The 10,506-nt window shown below is 36.1% G+C and overlaps 3 protein-coding genes across 3 annotated transcripts; 2 read left to right on the forward strand and 1 right to left on the reverse strand.

Annotated features, from left to right (window-relative positions):
- Positions 1–2,134, reverse strand: LOC148784492 (serine/threonine-protein phosphatase 7 long form homolog). The gene is made up of 4 exons (XM_088876854.1): positions 1,526–2,134; positions 1,230–1,436; positions 705–1,157; positions 1–621 (listed from the first exon to the last, which is right to left on the reverse strand). Exons 1-4 carry the CDS (start codon positions 2,132–2,134, stop codon positions 1–3), a joined length of 1,890 nt encoding a protein of 629 aa, XP_088732980.1.
- An 82-nt stretch (positions 2,135–2,216) lies between these two features.
- On the forward strand, positions 2,217–4,493 carry LOC110011260 (uncharacterized). The gene is made up of 3 exons (XM_088876855.1): positions 2,217–2,223; positions 2,376–2,604; positions 2,876–4,493. The coding sequence occupies exons 1-3, from the start codon at positions 2,217–2,219 to the stop codon at positions 4,491–4,493; spliced, it is 1,854 nt and encodes a 617-aa protein (XP_088732981.1).
- Positions 4,494–5,755: 1,262 nt separating this feature from the next.
- On the forward strand, positions 5,756–8,857 carry LOC105176971 (D-amino-acid transaminase, chloroplastic). The gene is made up of 5 exons (XM_011099973.3): positions 5,756–6,010; positions 6,089–6,147; positions 6,896–7,068; positions 7,371–8,044; positions 8,401–8,857. Exons 1-5 carry the CDS (start codon positions 5,983–5,985, stop codon positions 8,496–8,498), a joined length of 1,032 nt encoding a protein of 343 aa, XP_011098275.1. The 5' UTR covers positions 5,756–5,982; the 3' UTR covers positions 8,499–8,857.
- Positions 8,858–10,506: the final 1,649 nt, after the last annotated feature.

Here is a 10,506-nt window from a genome sequence, read left to right on the forward strand (position 1 = left end):
TCAAAAATATCCACCCGTTCCACAATGTCGTCTGTGGCGTTGACGTCGTGGTCTTCTAATTTCCTCGCCCACATTTTGAACTGGGTCATTTTGCGCCTCATTTTCTTCCCCAACAAACCGACTTGATGTTTCAGAACTTGACTCCACATTGTCACGATATGCACCAAATGATGGAAATGAAACTGGTGAAATATTATATCCTTGTGTATATGGTTGATTAAAACCAAGACCAAGGTCAAGAGAAAAATCTTGTGTTTGATTTGACATATATGGAGTCGATTGAAACCAATCACCTTGAGATGGTTGAGGCATATAATAATCTTGAGGCGGTTGAGGTACGTAATAATCTTGAGGTGGATATACTGTAGAAGGACCAGCTATATCCACCCCAAAATCACGACGTTCAACTGAACCAGTTGACATTCGGCTCGAACTTCTTCTTTGCCTGTGGGATGTTGTGGGAGCATCATCGGATGGAGAAGCAATTTGTTGTGGCTGTTGGGTTATAGCCTCCCTGATAATATGTAACCCATGTTCAAATCTATCCACCAATTGACTATATCCTTCGATATTTGGTGGTCTAGATCGACATAAAGTTTCAAGGGCATTCACCTCATTTGCCTGAAAAGTGTAGAAAAATAATTAGCCTTGTGTTGTTAAAAATATATATAAAATAAAACATGTAATAGTATATAATAACGTACCACAACTTGCAACATAGGTGCTTCTCCAGGTTGGTACCCGCTTTCCACACGTCTATCAGTAGATGACGACACGAAATTTCTCGTTATGTTGTAGTACCACTCCCAATAACCTCGTTCTGTTTCCCTTCTATTAGAAATGAGTGGCCTATGTACAACCGTGTCATATCGTCTTTGCCATCTATTGATGTATTGTATGTGTTGCAGAGACCAATCTGCGCCCGCGTGATTTTTACGGGAAATCTGATGGAGGCTCATATCACGGGTATCCGTCGATTCTGGTACATTCTGCCTCATCCCGAATTGGCGAACAACTCGTTCGGGACGATGCATTTCAACTATTGCGTAGAATATTAACGGAACAGATGACCTCCACAACTGGGGGTTCAATTCATCGGCGTAAGCCATAATGACATCCGAGTCCATGTCATACGGCTGCCATATGAACTGTAATAAAAACAAAGATGTAAATTAATATGAATTTAAGGAAACGGTATAAATATACGAATAATATTAAAATTTAGTTACCTGATCCGCCTGCACCTCATCCAAAATTTCTCGTATTACTCGTACAGTTCCCCGAACTGTAGTGGTGAAAGTGTGCTGACAATTCCAAGTAGCACCATATGGTGCTGCTGGGAGCCAGCGATTATTGTCCATTTGCACTTGGCCCATAAATAGTCGTTGGGCACCAAGTCCAGGACAAAGTGGCGTAATCCGTGACCACGCCCAAATCTACACGAACAATACAAATATGTGTTATTAATGAATATCAATAGCAAAAAAAAAATAAAAACGTGTAAGACTTTTTAAGTCAAAATTACCTGTAGCAATTGCAGCGCTCCACCAATTGCCGCTTTGCCTTTTGTGCTGGCATTGCACAATTCGCGATATAAAAATGCCAGCACAGCACTCCCCCAACTGTAGTTCCTCGCGGTTTCTATATCTTCTAATTTTGAAAGATATAGTAATGAGACATAGTTACCTGAGGAATCTGGGCACATCAATCCCCCAAATAAAAGTAATGCAACGGCACGTGCGTACTGGACGACGACAGCCTGGGGAGTATTATATGTAATTTCGACCGCCGACAAATGAGATGTAATTGCCGATGTCTGTAATCTCGAGCCCTTCAACACATTTGCATCCGGGCTAAAGCCTATGTAAGTCAGGCAATATTCTTGCCATTGTTGTGTTGTGCGGTCGAAATCAATTCCAGTCACCGGCTCGCCGTCTATTGGGAGTGCCCAAATTATTTGTACATCTTGTAGGGTAATTGTGGCTTCCCCTACACGGAAATGGAAGGTGTGCGTCTCCGATCGCCACCTCTCCACTAATGCAGTGATGAGGTGTTGATTTAATTGAAGGCGTCCGCACCTATAGACTCCATAAAATCCTATTTGGTGTAGGATTTCTTGGACACGCTCGGACATAAAATCCTATTTGGTGCAGGTACTTCTAACCCCGATTTTGGTGCAGGCACATCACATTATGATACAGATTGTTATACTCCGAATGTGGTGTCTGTCACACAAGGGCTCGATAATATTGAACTTAATTACACAGAGCCCACCCACTCACATACTCCATCCACCTCCAATTTTATACCAACTTCTGCACAACACATTGCCGAGCCAGAAGACCCTATTGCGGACAGCCTGGCTAATGAATCAGATGCAGCTTCCGAACCGGATGAAGTGGATTATCCAATTCCACCTGAGGATGGAAACGAAGATGTTGACATAAATGTTGTCGCCGAAAATGTTGCACAAGGTACGTCGACATCCTCTCAGCCGGTTACGGCACAACGAACTTCTCAGGAAACATTTTACCGCTCCATACCATTTTTTGAACAAACATTCCCGGAGGTACCAGTGAATTCCATTGATGTACCGAACTTAAGGTATGCAAAATTTTATGACAAAAACGAAGGCAGACTTGATGTGGGAATGCTTTTCAAAAATAAAGAAGCTTTAATCGAGGCGGTGAAAGATCACTCAATACGACATGCCCGACGCGAGTATTGGGTACCTGAGAGTTCAAAGACCAAGTGGAAAGTATTGTGTAGGCATACCACCGATAATATAAATATATATATTTTTTTGTCGTATATGTCTAAACATACAAAATTATTCGACTGATTCGTCTTTATTTTTTGCAGCTATGCGGTGCAGATGGGAGCTGCGAGGCATTTACAAACCAAAAATGGGAAGGTGGACAATAACAAAATACGGAGGGGACCATACATGTATATTGAATCAAATGTCCCTCGAACACGGTAATTTAGATAGAGTATATGTTGCTTCTTTATTGTTAGGACATGTAAAATGCAACCCGTCGTACGGAATCAAGCATGTCATCCAGACTGTGAAAGACCATACCGGATACGATATAGCATATCAAAAGGCATGGTACAGTTTGAAAATGGCACGTGAGATGGTTTATGGCACATGGGAGAGCTCCGTTCAAAAGCTACCCAAATACTTGGGAGCTCTCCAAAAATATAATCCAGGAACGATTGTTGAATGGCAACATAAAGCCCGCGACACATCAACCGGTGCATATGTGATAGGGTACGTATTCTGGGCGTTCAAGCCGTGCATTGAAGGGTTCCAACACTGTCGCAACCTTATCAGTGTAGATGGGACCCATCTATACACAAAGTACAAGCACAAGATGTTGATTGCTGCTGCCATGGATGGAAATCAACAGGTACTTCCTCTTGCTTTTGCTGTTGTCGATGAAGAATCACTTTTATCTTGGAAGTGGTTTCTTAGACAATTGAGCAGACACATTATACGAGGGCGACGGGGTATCTGCCTTATTTCTGACCGCCATGCTGGTATCACAAGAGCTGTACGTGAATGTCCGGATTTCGTGCCACCTAACGGCGTGCACCGATATTGCTTGCGGCACGTGTGTTCCAATTTCAACAGTAAATACAAAAATGTCGTGTTGAAGGATCTTTGTTGGAGAGCTGGCTCTGAATATCAGATTAGAAAATTCAATCGCACTATGGAGGAGATAAAGAAACAGTCCCTCGAGGCGTTTCAGTGGTTAGATAGGATCGACAAGGAAAAATGGACAGCATCACATGACGGTGGATGGCGATGCGGAATTCTGACGACAAATATGTCGGAATGCATAAATGGAGTATTGAAAGGGGCTCGCCGCCTACCGTTGACAGCAATTGCTGAGATGACGTTTCAGCGAAGTGTCCATTATTTCCGTGAGAGGTTAGCAAGAAGTACTGTAATGTTGACCAACAACCAACTGTGGACGGATTTTGCATATAAGATGTTCACACGTTGGCATCAAAATTCTGTTGAACATACCGTCACCAAATTCCATCAGTTCCAACAGTCCGCCTCGGTTGTTACAAGACGTCACGGTGGACATGGAGTCAACACCCATGTTGTCAAAATTGCGAACCGAGAATGTTCTTGCGGCAAATGGAGTCAATTTGGTATACCTTGCAGTCACGCTCAAAAGGTATGCGCTGCATTCATGATTAATGCTGCATCAATGGTGAAGGATTATTACGATATAATGACTTATAAGAATACATATTCTAAGTCATTTGAACCTGTACATTCCGAAGATTATTGGGATGTACCGGGATTTGAGTTGGTCCACGATCCTACTATTCGCATCTCTTCGCGCCCTGGTCGAAATCAAACAACACGTATTCACAATGAGATGGATTGGGCGCAAAGGCGTGCACGACAACAAGCACAACAAAGAAATTCTTCAACACAATCGGATGTGCCAGTACCGGGTAGCCAGGATTAATTGTATATTTTTTGTTTTTTTCACAATTGTACAAAATATTTTTTGTATTTAATGTAATTTTTTACAATTGTACAAAATAAATAACTATTACATTTGTACTTTTAATTGTAATTTTTTAAATTAATACAATGTTAATTTTATTAATTTTGGATTTTAGTATATTGTTAAAATTAATTATATATAAATTAAATTATATAATAATAATTTGAACGAAAAAAAAAAAAAAAGCAAAATTCCCAAGTCGGGATTTTGTTTCCCGACTTGGGAACTTTTGCATTTTTCTGGCATTTATTTAATGACGAGTCGCGATTTGAAATCACGACTCGTCATGTTTTTGTTATTTATTTAAAAATAATTATGATAAAATAAATTTTTTTTTTTATAATTAAAAAATAATTAACTCACATCTCTCTTCTGTTTCGTTTATATTAATATAAAAAATAAATTCTCTACACTGACAGACGCTGGTTATTGGTACTGCAGTATTAAATCTTAAATATGATAATTATATTCGTAACTATATTACTTAAAAAAATTAATTGTAATTATTTTTTATTTTTCTTTATAAAAGTGACTCTATGTTATTTTAACACCACCACATCAATTCTTTTAATATGTCAAGAATAACTTAAATTAATTTTCTTTTTTCTTTTTGAAATGTAATTTGTTATTTTATATAATTTATTTATTTATAATATATTTGAAACATAGAAAAATATTTAACTGTCGATACGAAAAATTTTGTGGTAGAGCGTTGACAAGAATTCAGAGCTCGTCACTTTATATGGTTGATTGATGGAATAACGACAATTGGCTACATTCTCTGATTTAGAGTAGCCACAACAAGTTTTTATCGACCATATATGGGATTTAATATCTTTTTAAAAGGGATAATTATATTTTTGTTTTATATTTATAGTTTATTTACACAAACTATTCATATTTTTTTGCATAATTATAATAACTATCCATAACTGTAAAAAAAATGAGTAACTTATGTAATGATGTTGGCGTTTTTAAGGGTGTATATGTAATTTTTTTAAAATCAATAATGATTGTATAAATAATATTTATATTTTTTATGTATAAATTTTTAAAGAATGTGAGTGATTTGTATAAATAAATTATAAATTAGGGGATATAATTATAATTACCCCTTTTTAAAAAGCACTATTTTTTTTATCTAACAGCCCAATAGGCAAAGTTGATAGTAGAATGATGGCGGACGCTACTGCCGTAAAAGGTACAAGACAAAATTCCGAGTCATCAGCTTCCGTCTTGCTGCTTGGACGTGAATGAAGCCCACTATCTGCTTGTATATATACCTCGACAAGCATATAATATGCAAAGAATTAATTGAAAAATGGAGATGGGTTTTGTCCTGATTAACATCATTTCATCGATAAGTGACACCACTTTTTCCCACTCTTTTCAGAATCTGTAGACCTTTTTCCTCGGAATTGCTGTTCTCTGTTTTGCTTTTGGTTCTATGGCGACTTCCTGCAATGAGAAATCTGGTAATTTTTCTTTTGCCCGAATTTCTTGGAATTGCTGACTTAGAGTTAACTCGTTTCTGGGTTTTGTTCTGCTTGCAGTGATTGCGGACAGAAATGGTGAAGAGTTTAAAGTCCATGTGTTTTCATCTGCGTCGGAGGTGATCTCTGCAGTCTTGATTTTAGTATCATGAGAGTGGTTTGATTGCTAATTGTGCGGTTGGTTTTGAATTTGAAACATTTTCTTGATCTTCTCCTTTCAGTCTTGTCTGATCAGTGAGTTGTATTTGCCTGCTGCTTGATGAGTTTCTTCACTTGTTTCAAGTTATTCTTTGAAATGGGTGATGGTGTTGGAGAATAATACGCGAAATTAGACTTTTAGTCCCATAGACAGGGGATCAACGATCTTAGTCGGCTGCTTTACGTTCACATGCTTTATGTGATTTTTATAATGGTAAACCCAATAAGTAAAGACTAAATGCATCGAGTTTTCTTTAATTTTTTTAGACTATTTTGAAAATTCTTTAAAGGAGACTAAATTTGTTGAGTTTTTTTTTTTTTTTTTTAAATTTTAGGATTATTTTGAAAATTTTGTAAAGCAGATGACCAAATTTGTTGACCCCCTACTCTATGGGACTATGAGTGTAATTTTGCCGAGAATAACATATGAAGCAGTTTAGAGATTTTGCCATTAAGAGCATGTAAGGTAGATATCTCTGTTAAGGTCCCAAAGATTGAAATAGCAATATACTGGTAAAGGAAATAAATCTTGATGTGTTGGGATGAGTCTCTAAAAGGTTTATCTATATCTTGACTTGTTTCTTGAATGATATTTCTGCATTTGGATCCATCTCAAAATAGTTTCTTTCTTGCAATTGAGTATGACCCTTTTGCTGTTTTGATGTTTAGTTGCTCTCAAATCTACAAGAGAAGTGGTTGGGAAAGCCAAAGCCCTACCCAGCAATGTATTCCAGTGTATTTGGTGGGATTATTCTTGATCCGGCAATGATGGTTATCCCGGTGGATGATCACATGGTTCATCGTGGACACGGTGTCTTTGACACGGCCATTGTTCTTGATGGGTAATTTTTTCTTTTATTTCCTGTCACCTGTCAATTCATATTGATCATATTTCAGTTAAGGTTTTGTGGGAAGGATCTTCTCGAGGCGAATATAGTCTTTGAGTCGGCTTCCAAAATTTTCTGTTGGTTGCAAATGCTTTGGGTTGTAATTTGAAGAAATCATCGGTTTTTATCTTAATAGCCCATCTAAAAGGAGTTATAATTGAAGGATTTGCAATTGAAATGATTGGACTTTTGATGTGTTTGGCTTCGTCGCGTTCTATTTTCTAGTAGGTTATGACTTAGTAGTTGTTGCTTTGCAGATACCTCTACGAGTTGGACGTCCACCTTGACCGTTTTCTTAGATCAGCATCAAAAGCAAGAATCATTTCTCCCTTTCCCAAATCTACACTTCGAAGCATTCTTGTTCAACTTACAGCTGCATCAAACTGCCGGAAAGGAACGCTTAGATACTGGTTAAGTGCAGGGCCAGGGGACTTCTTACTCTCTCCTGCTGGATGCCCATCATCTGCCTTCTATGCAGTAGTCATAGACGAAGACTTCTCGCAGTGCAAGGAGGGAGTCAAAGTAATAACATCTAAAATCCCGATGAAATCGCCCCTCTTTGCTACAATGAAGAATGTAAACTACCTCCCAAATGTCCTTGCAAAGATGGAAGCTGAGGATAAGGGTGCATTTGCATCGATATGGGTAGACGAGGAAGGTTATATTGCAGAGGGTCCAAATGTAAATGTCGCCTTTATTACTCGTGAGAAAGAGCTTGTCTTGCCAGTCTTTGATAAGATCCTAAGTGGGTGCACGGCTTTGAGGCTTCTTCAACTAGCACCTAAGTTGGTCGAAGAAGGCCGACTGAAGAGTGTGAGAACTGGAAATTTGACTGTGGAAGAGGCTAAAGAATCTGCAGAAATGATGTACGTCGGAAGCACACTTCCATTATTGCCAATCATCATGTGGGATGAGAAGCCTATCGGAGACGGTAATTTGCTTCAACTTTTGTTTCTTAGCTATCTTCCGTTGGTTCTGTTTGGATTGACGGGTTTGGAGCTAAAGAGTTGAAAATTCATAATAGCAGATCCATTAAGTTTGTTTGAATAATTTCATCCTACGCGAATTTCAATTCCTTAAACTCCCGTTGTGTCGACTTCAAATCCTTCCATCCAAAAACAACCCTCAGTCATTTGCATTACATTTTAAGCATATTGTCACCTTTTCTCCCTCATTTCTCTTAATCCAACTATGTTATCCCCTTGCTGTGCATTAAATACACGCATAGTCCTATATTCACTCGTTCATCTGTTGCTCAAGGTCTTTCTCATATGGTTTCTGCTACAGGTAAAGTGGGAGAATTGACAATGGCACTTTCGGATTTGCTTTGGGAAGACATGGTCACCGGCCCTGAAACGCAAAGGTTCCCAGTTCCTTATATGTAGGGATTCAACGGTGTTCGACTTCCGGTGGAGGACGGACGTTATTCTGATTGTCGTAGAGTCGTTCCGTTCTGCATGCTATCAACATTGTCACTGCCTTCTGTATGCTCAAAAAGTATTCCCTCATGGTTGTGGACTATTGGTAGAGTTCCGCATAGAAGAATTGTCAATAAGAACAGAGTAAAGAAGCAGTTTGCATTTATGTTATGTTGGTTTTGGAAAATGGAAGCCATTGTTTATGTGTGATGTGTGACAGAATTTGAAATAGAAAATTCAGTCCGTAGACTATGTGTTGTCATCTTTTTTGTTCAATCGGGATGTGTCTTTTGTTGATGAAACGTATAATAAACGTATATTTTCTACTTCTTTTTGGGTTAATTACAGTTACGCCCTTTTAAAAATACGAATTATACTTTCTCCATTGAAATTTCAGAATTATACTTACACGAAATTCATTACTTACATCTGACCTTCTATATATAGGATTTGAACGAAAAATATTGACTTTGTCAAAAATATACATTAATTTTTAATTTTACCCTCCATTCAATATTTCACTATAATATTTTATACTTGGAAAGGAGTGAATGTAATATATATAATCAAAAGGGTTTTTTGTAAGAAAATATTGCTTTCAAATTATAGTTATTGGATAAAATTATTATTGGGGAATGTTAAATAAGAGATAAAATTAAAAATTTATGTATTTTTTTTTGTCGAAATTAGCATTTTCCATTTAAACCTCAATGGAAGAGTGTTTGGTGTAAACGGATAATTTTTTTTAAATGAGGTCTAAGTATAATTTTATAACTTTTTTGGAAGAAGTGTAATTTTACATTTTTATAATGATTCTAAGTGTAAATAACCCTTTTCTTAATAAGGTATATATTGAAAATAATTGTTATAATTTTGACTTGATTACTTCTTATGAAAATTAAATAGAACCAATGAAATTTAATTTAACTGGTGAAGTTGAGATTTTTTGTTCAAATTTCACTGATGTAAAGATATAAGGTTGAATACTGCACTCTATTTTTATTCAGTATCCAGTCTTATATTTTTACAAAGAAAAATAGTTTTATTTTTTGTATACAATTATCATTTGTTATAGACGATTTCATTTATATTTATTTAGATAATTATATTTATGCTCTTGATTTATGGTCTATCTTACATTGCATATTGTATAATTACAGAAACTATTCATAAATGTAGGGTAAGTTTGTGTCAAGGTGTCGACATTTTTTGGGGTGTATGTGTAATTTTTCAAAAATCAGCGTTGATTTGTATGATTGATGTTGATGTTTCTGACGAGTGTCTGTATAATTATCCAAAATGCATAAATAATTTATAGAAACAAATCATGTGTCAGGAAATGTAAATATAATCATTCCTATTTTTATTTAAAATGATTTGTATGATCAATTTATTAATAAGTGGCATCATAAATATATGTATATGTATCATAGAGTAAATTACATTTTGCTAAACGAATTATACTCATTTTTACACTTTGGCATCTAATTTTTTTTTTTTAATTTATCATTTTCACTTTGTGAAATTTGCATCTGTCCATATATGATTGTTTTTTTATTGATTTTTTCTGTCGGAAAACATCACATATTGTACATATGTAAAAAATATCACATCAGATAACCCTTAATTATTACATGTGCACTGCGTGTGATTTTTTTTTTTTTTTGACGAAAATCTTGGTAGAAAAATAGTTATAAATGGCAAAGTGCAAAATTTCATTAAGTTAAAAACATAAATTAACATAAAAAAAAAAAAGTTCTGATGCCAAATATAAAAACGATCATAATTTGAATGACAAAATTTAATTAACCCTATATTATAACTATAGTACTCGTTGTATACTTATATCGAGTGTGCATCTACCACTAATTTAAATAAAAGATTGGAACTAAAATGTAGATAAGAGTGTTTTATTTCTTTATAAAATTTTTAAGTAAAGGATTCAACATAAATTACAAAAGGGCAATTATGTGTT

Source organism: Sesamum indicum, linkage group LG13 (assembly GCF_026168435.1).
Source record: "Sesamum indicum cultivar Baizhima isolate 11 linkage group LG13, ASM2616843v1, whole genome shotgun sequence".
Taxonomy (NCBI): Eukaryota; Viridiplantae; Streptophyta; class Magnoliopsida; order Lamiales; family Pedaliaceae; genus Sesamum; species Sesamum indicum.